The following is a 15,403-nucleotide window of genomic DNA, read 5'->3' as shown; positions in this document are numbered from 1 at the left end:
AGGGAGGAGGAGTCAAGAAACAATGGTGCAGCCTCAGCTCAGGGTTCTGGTTCCTCCTCAAGGAATATATATATATATATATATATATATATATATATATATATATATATAAACATAAAACAACATCTCTGAGCTCTTCTGCAGAACTAAAAGCTCCAACAAATGGAAGATGTTGATTACTCGATGAAGAATTCTTCATTCCAAAAAGGAAGAGCACCCCCAGAACCAGTCCCAGGGCCACTAAACACCAGCTTTGAAGAATACAAACTTGCATCTACCCTGATCCTTATTTGTGGCCCTAGTTTCCACTCCCAAACTATAAGACTATTCTTTCCCAGCTGATGGTACAGTCTTTAGGACATTAGCTTGATGTGGCCTCTTTGCTTGGCAAAGCAATAAAGCTGTTTTTTTCTCCTTCCCCCTGTTGGGGACATGGCTTGGATTGTCAGTGTCAGAAAATTAGACACATGAACACCGGGAGATCTTGACAAGGCTCTTTACTTCTGCAGAAGGTCATGGGTACTCAAAAAGTGCATGCAAAGAAAAGACTCTCCGTATTTATCCCTAATGCAGATGATGTACCTGTCCCCTTCCCATTGGTTAGGTCAGGGCACACATTCTTTTTGGTTGGCTAATTTGAAACAAATTGTTACTGGGAGAAGAGGGAAAGAGGAGGGGGTATCACAGGAAGGCGTTTCAGCTGAAACTGGAGCAAAATGGAGTAACCAAGATTTCCTTTGATAGAAAAGATACTATGTTACTTTCCATAATTCCCACCTTTTATTTTTTATCAAATATTCTTTTCTTCAAACTCTTTGAGCATGGTTTTGGCTCTCATGTTCTACTGTGTTCAGCTGGAGTGTATTGGCTTGGTGAGGAGGGCATCCCAGTTGCTTTGTTAGGGCAATTTCTATTAATTTTTGAATAAGTCCTCTGGCACAAGGAATTATACAACATGCAGCTAAGACACAGACACTAACTACAGCAATTTGAGGGGTACAGATTGAAGCTATTAGTCCCTTCCATTTTTTTTAAAACCAATTTTCTAAAAGGTCTGTGAAGGGGTCATTAACACCAGAATTCTCTGAAAGTTCATCTGCTAAGGTTATTAATCCATGTAGGGTCTTGGTGATGGTGCTGTCTGGGGCGGCGATGTTGGGAATGAATGTACAGCACTGGATATCTGTCATTACACAGACTCCACCCTTTTCTGCCAGCATCATCTCTAAAGCAAGTCTATTTTCCCATGCCACTTGACTAGTTGGCTCTAGCTGTTCAGCTATTTCTTTAATGGCATCTCTAGTGTAATTAATGAATCTTTGTTGATTGTAATAGATGCAGTTTATCCAATCAACATTTTTGTTCATGGTTGACCACCAAAAGAGAGCAGATTCAAACCTAGCAGCTACCTGATTTCTTGTCTTAAATTTTTTGGAACACTTATTGAGTTAACACAGACATGGGGGTCAAAGGACCCCTGCCACCCAGGGGGGTGATGTCTCATTTCCTCAGGATTGGCTGAGTTTGAGATTAGGGCCTAAATGCCAGGATGAAAAGGATTAAAAATTGCACAAAAGTACAGGAGTTGCTTTGATTTTTCTGGAAGGATATCCATTAGTGGACTCCCACAATACCACCAGACATCTGCTTGGGGCACTGGAACTGGGACTTATTGTGGGGGTGATACAGGACTGGCTTTCACTGCACCTGGTCAGGTTGCCTAAGAAAGTTGCCTTTGCCTCTTGTCATTTTAGACATGAGGAGAGTTGATGTTTTCATTTGGCTGCTGAACAGTTCTCAGGAGCTGACCCGCAGAACTTTTGACCTCAGAGAATAGCAGTGACAAATCTGACTGGACTCATCATTTCAAGCTGTTTTGTCCTGGAGGAGGGCCTTCGCACATTCAAGACCCTGTGGGTCTGATGACCATCCCAGAGGAAAGGGAACCACTTGGGCCTCCAGTCTCCCTGTGGCACAAGCGTAACAGCTGCCTTTGTGTAGTGTGTCCACAGAATATTTTATCCATTTTAACCAGGCATTTGTATCCCCATATCCTGTTTTTATATGCACAGTCAGCCTTCCTCTAGAGGTGAGTTTTCTGTTTCCTTTAGTTAATACGGCAGTAGCAGCTACCGACTGTTTGTACTCAGCCATCCACTGGTGATAGGGTCCAGGAGGCAGGAAAGGAAGGCTGCCAGCTTGGTGGTTTGTCCCATGTTTCTGTGTGAGGACCCTTAGAGCCATCCCTCAGCCCATGCTTACAAATAAATGACAAGGTTTTTCAGAAGGATGGTAGAGCCAGAAAAGGGGCACCTGTCAGTGCCTCTCTTAAATCCCTAAATTTACCTCCTCCTGATTCCATAGTAAGGGATCAGGGTCTTCCTCTACAAGCTTGGAAATAGTCCTTTTATAGTACGTCCTTTTTAGTATGCATAGTCCCCTTGTTGTAGGTTTTGGGGCATCTGATCTTTATCCAAAAATAGATTACTGAGATAAATTTTAGAAACAAGCTTAGAAAGTTCTTTTAGAAACTCAGTTAAACTTTGCAGCAATATAACATAATAGCAAAGAACTATCTAGGAAGTAAGTCTTAGTGATACTGACCACAATGAAAAGAATGACATTAACAGATTTAGCAAGTTTTCATTGAAACATCTGTTTCTCTCTGAAATTACTTTCATTTTTTATCAAATATTAGCCAAACCAAGACTAATTTATTTGCCAATTAAGTCTGGTGTCAACAACCTTGGACTGATGACTTACGTGAATAAAATTGATCATATAGGTTTTTTTTTTTTAATTGACTTTGTTAGAACTTTATGAGGAATCTTAGACTAAGATTTAAAAGGCACCTCAGGGCTTGGAAAGTCATGCCAAGGGTTTGTCTTAAAGATTTTTATCTTAAAGTTCTTGGTGAATTCCTTTCCTTTAAAAAACCCACATACCTTGAGGTTTTTACAGGCTACATACAAGGTGGCCTTCCTAATTATCTGATGAAACTTCTGGGAACCTGAGAGTTTCCATTCTCTGAAGAAATCAGGTAGAGAAGAGAGAATTGTTTCAGTTCTGCTTACAAAGGTATAACATCAAATTGCTTGTTGGGAAGAATTTCTTTATACCTGGAAAACACAGATTAAAAGCTAGTATTATTTTAAATAGAAACCATAAAATTATAACCATATTCACCAGTTCGCACAGTCCAATGAAACCAATCCTTTTTGTTTAACTGTTTATGAAATCACCAATTTCCCTTTTAGAATTTTTTTTAATATCTTACTCAGCTCATCATTAAGGTCTGAAAGTCAGAAACTTGTATTTCTCAAAAAAAAAAAAAAAAGAAAAGTTCTTTCTATAGATCTTCTGGAAGAGGAAACATTTTTGCAAAGGTATTGGAGTAAAGCCATTAACTAACAGTGACAAGAGACTTAAGGCATATTTTAAATCTAAGTGCAATGTAAATTGACAATGACACTTGAAAACTGTTGTGACATATAATGATTTGAAATAACTAGAAAAAAAAATAGAATTATAACATAGTACCAGTATATAACCAAATTTCATAAACTGTAAGAATTCCCAAATATCTATATTAAAAACATCTATTCATCTATATAATCTGAGGTTTATCACTCATTTGATAATGCTCTCTGTGTATTTTAACATTCCAAATAATTCCAGTAAATTTAACATTTTTTTGAATGCCTCAAGGCTCCCACGAAGCATTTTAAAGTTAGCCGAGTTAAAAGCTCTTTAATTGGAATTTGATAGTGTTTATAAATAAATCATTTTCAAAAAAACTTGGTCAGATAGAATCATAGGTCTCTGTGGATAATACTGTTTTTTTCTTAACCAAAGTTACAAGAGATCTCAAAAGCAAATACAGGAGATCACTTGAAAGAACATTATATAATCTGTTATCAAAGTAGCATTCCAAGGAGACTTTGTTTTCTTAACAAAGAAAAGCCAAGTTCAAGTTTTGTACCAGCTTATTTTAAAATTAATTTACTAAATTAAACTTATTTTACACTTTAGTTTTGACGCTGTATAACCCTTCTCTCAGTGTCTACTTCCCACAAACCTTCCAGCACTTTCTGTATCTATTAGTTTGTCCCCTATTTTCCATTTAAAACAGAAAGCTAGAAGACAGACTTACTCTTCTTTTCCCCTGATAAAATAGAATTCCATTCCTCATTCCTTCTCACATATAACTTCTATGTCTTTCTTAGTAAGTTCTCTAATGGTTTATATTTCCAATCCTCTTTTTAAAATAAATTTCTTATTTAGTATTTTGTCTTTTGAGGGCCACACTCAGAGCTATGGAGGTTCCCAGGCTAGGGGTCTAATCAGAGCTGTAGCTAAAGGCCTACACCACAGCCACAGCAATGCCAGATCTGAGCCATGTCTGTGACCTACACCACAGTTCACAGCAATGCTGCATCTTTAACACACTGAGAGAGGCCAGGGATCGAACCTGCAACCTCATGGTTCCTAGTCAGATTTGCTTCTGCTGAGCCAAGATGGTAATTCCTGACATTGTTTTAACTCTTGCCTAAGTCTGGAATAAGGCCCTCCATATCGTTTGGTTTTGTTGATGCAGTGAGCTTTGATCCCACTGGCTGGGGCAGCATACTGGTGCCTGTTGCTTAACCCTCCTGTTCTGACTCTGCAAGCAGTGGTAGTGTGCTTGCACCTCCACGGGGCTCTGCCCTCCTCCCCTTCCATGTTAACTCTGTGAGCAGAGGCAGTGCCCTTGTGCCTGGGTGGTGGGTTCTGCACTTCTTCCCTTCCTGCACTCCCCTGGCAGTGACAGCAGCCGTGGCTGTGGCTGGAGGGGGACCAGTGCCATTTGGGGCATTGTAAGGTGGTGGCAGTGAGCCAAGGGGGTCCCATGGAGGGGAGGAGGTCCCAGAATGTTGTTGAGTTTCCTCCTCATTTCTCTTTTGGTCCAGTGCTCTGAGGAGAAATAAGACCACTGGTCCCCACTGCCAACAGAGAGCATAATAAGTTCCCTCCAGATACCCCAGTGACTTGTCCTGGACAAACTGAATGAGCAGCTGACAGACCCAATCCTCGTCTGATCTGAACTTTGGCCAAAAGATGGATTGGGCGAGAATAGGTGTATGTGTCCAGGTAAAACAACAATACTTAATCATTCTTCCCTTCTTTTTGTCCTTTGTGGATTGTCACCCCAATACTTTAATATCAATCCCAGAGGACTGTCTGGAGGAATTTGGTCCCCTCCCTCATTTGATCTTCTGAGTGGAAGTACAGTTCGGGAAGACTTACTTCCCATTACCCAGGATGGTGTTCTGATCCTCTGATTTCACCTGAAATCACTGGTCTCTCCTGAAACTACTGGTCTCACCCGAGACCCTTTGTGGCTTACTGACCCACATCCCTGACCACCAAGGAGGTACTTGATCTCACCAGCGATCTTCCCTACCTTGGTCCATTAACGGAAATTGCCTTGTCATCACGTGATTTCCCATGTTGTAAAGAACTCTCCATGGGTTTGAAGTTCACAGGCGTGGACTTCTCAATTTAGGGACACCGCAACAGGCCATGGAATGCATCTCCCCTCCTCGAGAATCCATGTTCCAGTGGACCCCAAATCCTGGACAAGCCCCCAAATCTGTTGGGGACATGGCTCGGATCATCAGTGTCATAAAATGAGACACATGAATACGGGGAGATCTTGACAAGGCTCTTTACTTCTGCAGAAAGGAGCAGGTACTCAAAAAGTGTGTGCAAAGAAGAGAAGACCCTCCCTATTTATCCCTAACGCAGGTGATGTACCTGTCCCCTACCCATCGGTCAGGTCAGGGTGCACATTCTTCTTGGTTGGCTAATTTGGAACAAATTGTTACTGGGAGAAGAGGGCGGTTTCACAGGAAGGTGTTTCAGCCAAAACCGGAGCAAAATGGAGTAACCAAGATTTCCTATGATAGAAAAGACATTATGTTAATTTCCACACCCCAAAACTCCCTCTTGACATTTCTTTCTTTCTTTTTTTGGTCTTTTTAGGGCCACACCTGCAGCATATGGAAGTTCCCAGGCTAGGAGTCAGATTGGAACTGTAGCTGCCAACTTACACTACAGCTCACGGCAATGCCAGATCCTTAACCCACTGAGTGAGGTCAGGGATTGAACACACATCCTCATGGATACTAGTCAGCTTGGTTACCACTGAGCCCTGATAGGAACTCCTGTATTCTACATTTCTATTTGGCACCAATGGATGGAGACCAAGTTTTGGCAACAGGAACCAGCCCTGCTGACACCTTGATCTCAGATTTATGGCCTATTTAACTGAGATAATAAATTTCTGGTTTTGTTTAAGCCCCATCATTTGTGGCAACCTGTTACAGAAGCCCTAGGAAACTGACACAGAGGGTATTTCTGAATGGTTTGCATATAAAGTGCACAGGTGGGTCTGTGAGATGGAGATGGATGGTCAAGAAGGGAAGACCACAAATGGCCTTGTGAACCACAGAAAACATTGAGTCAATACTCTGGGATTTAAAGGAAGCAGATAACTAAATTTCAGTAAGAGGGTAAAATAGGAAGATTTATGTTTTTAGAAAGATCCCTCCAAGGCCAGTTGAGCATCTGAGACTGGAGGTTGAAAGCTCTGGATATGATGACATAGGAATGCATATATGTAAATGGATCAGAAGATAACATAAAGCCTCTAATAGAATGTTTAGATGGATTATATGAAACATAAAGCCAATTTTCTTGCTTGGGAATTTCTTTGGATGGTAGGTAGTATTGATCTTGGAGATACAGCAGTGAGTGATGGCTTGAAGCAAGATCTTAATTCTCTGCTCAGGAATTGAATCCGAGCAGCCTGAGTGAAAACCAAGAATCTTAGCCACTAGACCAGCTAGAGTTTAGAAGCAGAATTGCCCTGATTCTTGCCCTGGTTAAAAGCAAGTGTTTTCAAGGAGGCAAAGACTGTAAAAATAGGTACAGAATTTATTGTTAGAGTCCCAGTACAATGTGGGAAAGCACACAGAGAAATTATTTAAGTCAGATGCAAAGAAGTAATGCACACCCTAAAGAGGATTGCAGGTACAGGCATCCCCCTGAATGAGGAATGTGCCAGAGAGGTGACTTAATTCACTTATATAGAACAGTTGTTCTAGGTCTTTGTTTATATTTGTCTAATTGTCTTTTTTTTTCTTTTTCTTTTTGTCTTTTTAGGGCTGCACCTGTGGCATATGGAGGTTCCCATGCTAGGGGTCAAATTGAAGCTGTAGCCACTAGCCTACACCACAGCCATGGCAACACCAGGTCCAAGCTGTGTCTGTGAGCTACACCACAGCTCATGGCAATGCTGGATCCTTAACCCACTGAGCGAGGCTAGGGATCGAACCAGCGTCCTCATGGATTAGTCAGATTCATTTCTGCTGAGCCACAATGGGAACTCCAAGGGCAGTTGTCATTTTATCTTTTACAGCTGACTGGACACAGGACCCTCCCTGATATCTGTGCACATCTTTTGGCAAAGATGGATTCCAGAGCAAGGGATTCTGGGATGGTATCAGGACTTATGGCTTGGCACCCCCTCCTTTTTTGACCCCTAGTAGTTTTACTGCACATGTGCAGTTGGGAATATCTCCTTGACCACAGGAGTTATTGAAGTGGTCATCTTATCTCTCTACTCCAGCAGAGCTCAGCTCTTGCCATTAACTTTTTCCTTGAAGCATCAAAGAGGAACAAGGCCCAATTTACTCATCCTCACAAGCCCCAGCTGTTCTCAGCCTAGGGGCCCATCTGTCTCCTACTCAGGACTGTTCTCTTCTTCCCTCTAGATACTCCCTTTCTTCTTCTCCTTAATCTCTTACTTACTTAATTACTTATAATACTTGGCATCAAATGTGTTTTGGAGGTTGGAGGTGTCTGGAGAGATCTGGAAACCATGCAGACTTTGCATTCCAAGAGCTCCTTCCCTTATGGGGCAGAGATTTGTGAAAGGTGACAATGTAAGTTGACAAGATCTATAATATAGGAGCTCACAAGACCCAGATAAAGCTGTGCCCAAATCTTGGGGCAGGATAGTTCTGGATAAGAGGAAAAAAAAAAAAAAAGGAAGGCTTTTTATGAGTTCCTTGTTTTGTTTCATTGCAAAAGACATAGAAGAGTGTAATAGGTCAATATGTGGAAGAGTATGGAAAATTCCATATGCTAAGGAAGGTCTAGCAGTAAGAAAAGACATTGGCTCCTCAGGGAGTATTGGTATTTGAAACAGGGAGGGAAGCGGCAGGAGGTACCTCATGGATATTCAAGTAGGCACAGTGGAGAGAGAGGAGGTTTGGCGGGACATTATCTGTATCAATTTCATCCATGTCATTTAATCTGTGTATCCTGGGAAAAGCATATGTGTTTGTACTAGGCAAACACATACATCCACTTAACTCATAACACGTAACACATACATCCACTTGAAGTATCTGGGATCCACCTGCTCAAGGACAAGATCCCTTTTGTGAAAAGAGACAGCTTTTTGATGGAGAACACAGATTTGGAGTCAAGTATATTTATGAAGAGTTTGAGTTATGGGTAAAATTAATTAAGCACACTGTGCTGTGTCTCATCCACTGAATAAACCTATAAACATTTGGAAGAATACATGGAGCAGCTATTTGCCTGAAAAGTAGTCATGTGTGGACCAAGGTGATATATACACTGGGATAATAAGACAGAGAATTTAAAGCAGCAATTATAAATATTTTCCAATAGGCAAGGCTGAACAATTTTCAAATGAATGGAAAGGTAAAAAATCTTAACAGTGAAATCAAAAGTTTGCCAATGATGCCATAGACAAAGGCCTAATCTCCAAAATATATAAACAACTCATACAACTCAACAACAACAACCAAAACAAATAACCTAAATGAAAAATGGGCAGAAGACCTAAAGAGACATTTCTCCAAAGAAGACATACAGATGAAAAATGCTCAACATCACTGATTATTAGAGAAATGCAAATCAAAACTACAATGAGGTACCACCTCACACCAGTCAGAATGGCCATCATTAACAAGACAACAAATAAAAAATGTGGGAGAGGGTGTGGAGAAAGGGTGCCCTCCTTTACTGTTGGTGGGAATGTAAATTGGTACAACCACTATGAAAAACAGTATGGAGGTACCTCAGAAAACTTAATATAGAACTACCATATGATGCAGCAATCCCACTCCTGGGCATATATCTGGAGAAAAGATTCATTCTAAAAGATACATGCAACATTGCAGCATTATTCACAATAGCCAAGACATGGGAACAACCTAAATGTCCATTGACAGAGGAATGGATTAATAAGATTTGGTACATACATACGATGGAATACTACTCAGTCATAAAAAGTAAATAATAATGCCATTTGCAGCAACATGGATGGAACTGGAGATTCTCATACTAACTGAAATAAGTCAGAAAGAGAAAGAAAAATACCATATGATATTACTTATTTGTGGAATCTAAAATATGGCACAGATGATCCTATCTACAAAGCAGAAACAGATCACGGCCAAGGAGAGCGGATTTGTGGTTGCTGGGGATGCAGAGGAGTGAGTGGGATAGATAGAGAGTTTGGGGTTGGTGGATACAAACTGTTACATTTGGAATGGGTGAGCAATGGGGTCCTACTGTACAGCACAGGGAACTGTATGTGATTGGGTCTGTGTGTGATTCTGATTACAACAGAAATTGGAGAAACCTCCATTTAGCATTGTATTGAATTCAAAACTTAGCCAAGGCAAGAAAAATAAATGAAAGGCAGATATGTTGAAAAAGAAGAAAAGTAGCTGTCTTAATTTGCCAATGACACAATTGTCTATGGAGAAAATTCCAAGGAATCCATGAAAGTGCTCCCAAAATTGTATGTGGATTTAGAAAGATTGCAGAATACAAAGTCAATACTCGCAAATCTATCAGATTTCTGTATTTTAGAAATGAACAACTGGAAACTGAAACAAAATCAAAGCAACACACTAAAATGATATTATCTAAAGTCAATCCAACAAAAATAAAAGAGGTATAACTAACAAAACATATATAGGATTTTCATATCAAAAACTTCAAAACAAAGGAAAGAATTCAAGTAGATACACATAAATATGACAAATGGACTTTGATGAAGTTGTAATGAGAAATCAATGGAGAAGAAAAGCTACATTCAATTTGCAGACAGAGGTCACAATGTAAAACAGTGGAGAAAAAGAATAATCTTCATTAAATGATGTTAATTCAATTACATATTCACACGGAAAAAAATAATCTTGACCCTCATGCCTCACAAAGTACACAAAAAACAATTCCAAATTGATGTTAGATCTAAATGTGAAGGCCAAACAGTAAGACTTCTCAAAATAGTATAGAAGAATGTACTCAGATCCACAAAGAAAATCAAGAACATTTTAACATATTAAAATCAAGAATATCTATTCTATAAAAGCAGAACTGTATGAAGTAGAAATGTCAGAATGTAGAGAGTCTGCAGTATGTATCTTATAAGACCCTAAAATTTCTAAATAACTTTTCCAGATTAATTGATAAAAGACAGAAAGCCTAATTTCAAAGAAAGGGGTGGAAATTCCCTTTTGGCGGAGTGAGTTAAGGATCTGATATTGCCGCAGCTATAGCGCAGGCTGCAACTGCAGCATGGGTTTGATACCTGGCCCAGAAACTTTCACATGCTTCAGGCACACACAAAAAGAAAAGCAAAAAATCAGCAGGAAAATGAAAATTAAAAGCCGCAGGGAGACATTTCTGCTCCCTCCACTGCCTAAATGGACTGTTGAGGAGGTAGTGATGGAAACTCACATACATGTGCTTAGAAATGTTTACACTGGCAGCATCCAGTAGACCTGACCAAGTAATTACACTTGTAGATACATATAGGTACCCATGAAGGTACCAAAAGATGTTTATACAAATATAAACAAGTTTTTATAGCAGAATTATTCAAAAAAAAAAGGAACATTGAAAGCAAGCCCAAGATTCAAGCAAGTACATGAGGGCGAAGTCATACAGTAAAATACACTAAATCCATGAAAAACAGGCATTTGCATTGTGGTTCAGAGGGTTAAGAACCCAAATACTATCCATGAGGTTGCAGATTTCATCCCTGGCCTCTCTCAGGGAGTTAAGGATCAAGTGTTGCTGTAAGCTGTGGTGTAAGGTCCCAGATGTGGCTTGATCTGGTGTTGCTGTGGTTGTGTGTAGGCCTGAAGCTGTAGCTCTGATTTGACCCTTAGCCTGGGAACTTCCACATGCTTCAGGTGTGGCCCCAAAAAAAAAAAAAGAAAAAAAGTCAATGAAGAATAAGAAACTGCTATTTACAAATATGCAGGTGAGGGTCCCAAATGTAGTGCTCACTAAAAGAATCCAGACACAAAGAATATATACTAAAGGACTCCACTTACATAAAGTTCAAAATCGATCAGAGTTAATCTTTGCTAACAGACTAGTAGTGGATATCTTTGTAGGGTGGAGAGAGGCATTGGGATTCGGCACCAGAAGAGCTTCTAATGTGTTGGTTATGTTTTTGTTTCTTCAACTGCTTGTTGAGTACTTGAATATGTTCATGTTGTGAAAGTTCTTTGAGCAGTAAATTGGATTTTTGTGCTTTTCTGTATACTTGTTATAGTGCAATAAGAAGCTTATCTAAAATGATTTTTAATGATTTTTTGATTTTTCATTTTTTTCATTGAACTATAGTTGATTTACAATGTTGTATTAGTTTCTTGTGTACAGCAAAGTGATTCAGTTTTATATAGATGCCTATTCTTTTTCATATTCTTTTTAATTATACTTTTTTACAGGATATTGAATATAGTTCTCTGTGCTTATACCATAGGTCCTTGTTTTCTATCTATTTTATATATAGTAGTGTATATCTGTTAACCCCAAACTTCTATTTATCTTCCCCTCCCCTCCTTCCACCTTAGGTAACCATAGTTTGTTTTCTATGTCTGTGTGTCTGTTTGTGTTTTATAAATATGTTCATTTGTAACATATTTTACATATACTGATTTTTTAAGTATGGGAATTGGATGTATTACATATTAAAAGATCTCCTCCTCACTCCCAGCCCCATTATATCTCATTCCACAGGGATAGCCAAACTATGTTCAGGGTGGTAAGAAATTTCTTGGGTTTAGGAACTCGAAACTTTGCAGCTAAATGTGAAGCACTTTGAATAAACTTCATTGTTGTGTTTAAGATAAATACTAAGAATGTTTATCTTTTTTGTTGCTGTTTTAATTGAAAATTTAAAAAATTATGTTTAGGAGGTCCCTGGTAGCTTAGCAGGTTAAGGATCTGGTGTTGTCACTGCTGTGGCTTGGGTCACTGCTATGGCAACTGATGCATGCCATGGGTGTAGCCAAAAAGAAAAAAAAAAAGTCAAACAGTAACATAAACTAATAGTAACAAAGCAAGGCACAGAAGTTTAAAAGGGAGAAGCTAGTAATTCTCCTTCTTTTCCATTTCCACTCCTGTGTGCAATCATCTATTCTCCTGTAGTTTTCTCTATTGTCAAATAAGAAAAAAAAAGTATAGTCCTCTCTGCACTATTTTTTTACACAAATGGGATTAAAACAACTATTTATAAGTCAATTTGCTCAACCATGGATATGTCCATATAAACTTAATTTATTTTAACAACAGGATAATATTTCACAATGTGGCAGATTAGAGAATGCCACAGATTCTTTGCTAATCCTTCAAGTAAGTGGTAGAACTAATGTCCCTCTCCTTAATGTTGGTCTGGAGTTGGTGATTTGCCTAATTAATAGATGGAAGGAGAAGCCAAACTATTTAAAGCTTCCTTCTTAGTCTCTTGGAACCCAGGCACCATGCTGAGTGTAAGGTCAAATAGCTCCATGCAGAGACTCGGATGGAGAGACCCAGGTGGAGAGAATGGCAGGTAAGGTCTGGCTGGCACCAAGAGCCAGCACCACCTCCCTAGTCTTATGAGTGACCGGTCTTCAAAGGGCCTCCTTTTCTAACCTCAGAAGAGCTAATGTTGCCCAGAGCAGGGATAGGCTGTTCCTGCCTTGCCCCATTCCAATTGCATATGTGTGAACGAAATGAATGATGCTTATTGCGTTAAACCACTAGGTTTTGGGGAGGTTTACTATAGATGAATAGATAACCAGAATTTAAAGAATGAGTATAGCTAGAATTTTCTCATTATGAAATCATTCTCCTATATATAAACATTTTCTCTGTATTTCTGGGTTCCTCCCAGAAATAATCCTGCAAAAAACATCATACAGTAAATAGTTCTACATTTGACACTGTTGGCTTTTCCTCAAATATCCTGTGGTTTGTGTTTTGTGGTACATAATGTATAGAAAATACATATATGTGTCTAGGTGTTTCTAAACTTTCAGGCTTGCCATGCTGCTCCATCAATCCTTCCCATTCTGCTTTTCTGATGCTTTTTTCTAGTGACAGATGCTGACTATTTTCCCCACACATTAAGAAAAACACTTAACTTGATTTTTAACGAAATCAACAGGATGAGTCATGGCATTCTTTAAAATTTAGTTTCTCTTTTTAGAACTCTTAGAATTGCCATCATGCTACATCCAGACCCTTGCACATTTTAGAAAAATTAGTGCAAGCAGCAATACTCCCTCGAGAATGCTTTATGAGCCCACAAAATCTGGATCCTTCGCCATTTATCCAGAATTTGTTCGAGCTCAGGAAACACTGCATTGTTTCCTTTCTACTCTTTGCTGAGAAAACCAATATTTTGGCAATTTTTTTCCCTCTTCATCATTAAAGTAATTTCAAAGCAGAAGTCAGGCTGTGCTGTGCAGTGGGTCTAATTTCAACACAATTCGTTTGCCTCTTTTCAGATACAGTACATTAAAATTGATTTGTTGCTTGCTGTGGCATTATAACACCCTCATGCTTCTTTCAAGCTCCATGAGAATAATGGTGACAATCCCCACTGGAACCATATGATTCCTATTATTTTGACATTTAACACAGAAACCTAAGTTTAAGGTTCTGATGCTGCTTGCACTTTGACTAGAGGATACCATGGGAAAGAACTCTACATTCAAATATGAAATAAAGAATCCAGTGGGGCTGGGAAGTTGCCAGGGAAGGCTAGCTGCTTACCTGAGTCTTATGAGATGTATTGAATCAGTACATTGATTACAACACAAACCCTGAGTCTCAGCATTTTTATTAGTGAGGGGACAAGATAGCCATATCTCAATAATAAACACACCATTCAAGATAACAGTAAAAGTTAGCACAAATGAAATTTAGGATGTCAATTTATTCGTTGTAATGACTAATGTGGAACAAATTTACAACAGAAAGCCCTTTCTTTTGTTATATGAACATCAACATTGGAATGTAATATCTAAAGCAACCAATAAATAATCTATACAAAGAGATACACTAAAATTATAGATAAATTAAAATGAAATTCTTTTTTTTTTTTTTGCCTTTTTGCCATTTCTTGGGCTGCTCCTGTGGCATATGGAGCTTCCCAGGCTAGGGGTCTAATTGGAGCTGTATCTGCCAGCCTACGCCAGAGCCACAGCAATGGGGGACCCGAGCCGCATCTGCAACCTACATCACAGCTCACGGTGATGCCAGATCCTTAATCCACTGAGCGAGGCCAGGGATCGAACCTGCAACCTCATGGTTCCTGGTTAGATTTGTTAACCACTGAGCCACGATGGGAACTCCTAAAATGAAATTCTTAAAAAATGTTCAAGTGACCCAGAAGGCAAGATAAAGAAAACAGAGGGAAAAATATTGGAAACAAGCAGAAAACAAAATATAAATAGGTAGACTTAATCCCTAACATATCAGTAATTACATTAAATACAAATTATCCAAATATATCAATTAAGAGACAGAGATTTATAGAGTAGATTAAAAAATGACCCAACTATTTAGCAGATACAAGAAACTCACTTCAAATATAATGATATAATTGGATTGAAAAAATGATGGAAAAACATATATGTAAGCATTAATCAAAAGAAAGTTGAAGTGGATATATTATCACATAGAGCAGACTTTAGGGTAAAGAAAATTACTAGGGACTGAAAGGGAGGTATATTTCATAATGATAAAAAGGTCAATCCATCAGGAAGATATAGCAATTCTAAATATGTATGCACCAAACAACATGGTTGCAAAATATGTGAAGAAAAAATTAATGCACTTAAAAGGCAAAATCAACACAGTTATTGTTGCAAACCATAATATTCTTCTCTCCACAATTAATAGTATCAACCAGGATGATCCAACCAACATTCAGAGAACACTCTACCCAACAGAAGTGGAATACACATTCTTTACAAGCACACATGGAATATTTACCAAAATGAACCTGTGAGCCATTAGATGAACTCCA

At 38.9% G+C, this 15,403-nt stretch overlaps 1 protein-coding gene across 1 annotated transcript; it reads right to left on the bottom strand.

Annotated features, from left to right (window-relative positions):
- Positions 1 to 806: 806 nt before the first annotated feature.
- LOC110259530 (uncharacterized) lies at positions 807 to 2,244 on the bottom strand. The gene is given in 7 exon segments (XM_021084959.1): positions 807 to 1,432; positions 1,435 to 1,503; positions 1,506 to 1,599; positions 1,601 to 1,656; positions 1,688 to 1,771; positions 1,774 to 1,848; positions 1,851 to 2,244. Coding segments are annotated over 7 exon segments (1,398 nt in total).
- Between the last annotated feature and the right edge of the window lie 13,159 nt (positions 2,245 to 15,403).

Source organism: Sus scrofa, chromosome 1 (assembly GCF_054392235.1).
Source record: "Sus scrofa isolate SSC_HxYL_T2T_F1_AM1 chromosome 1, Sscrofa_HxYL_maternal_Yorkshire_Landrace_v2.0, whole genome shotgun sequence".
NCBI classification, from domain to species: Eukaryota; Metazoa; Chordata; class Mammalia; order Artiodactyla; family Suidae; genus Sus; species Sus scrofa.
The sequence above is the reverse complement of the archived record's forward strand: the minus strand, read 5'-3'. Positions and strand labels throughout refer to the sequence as shown.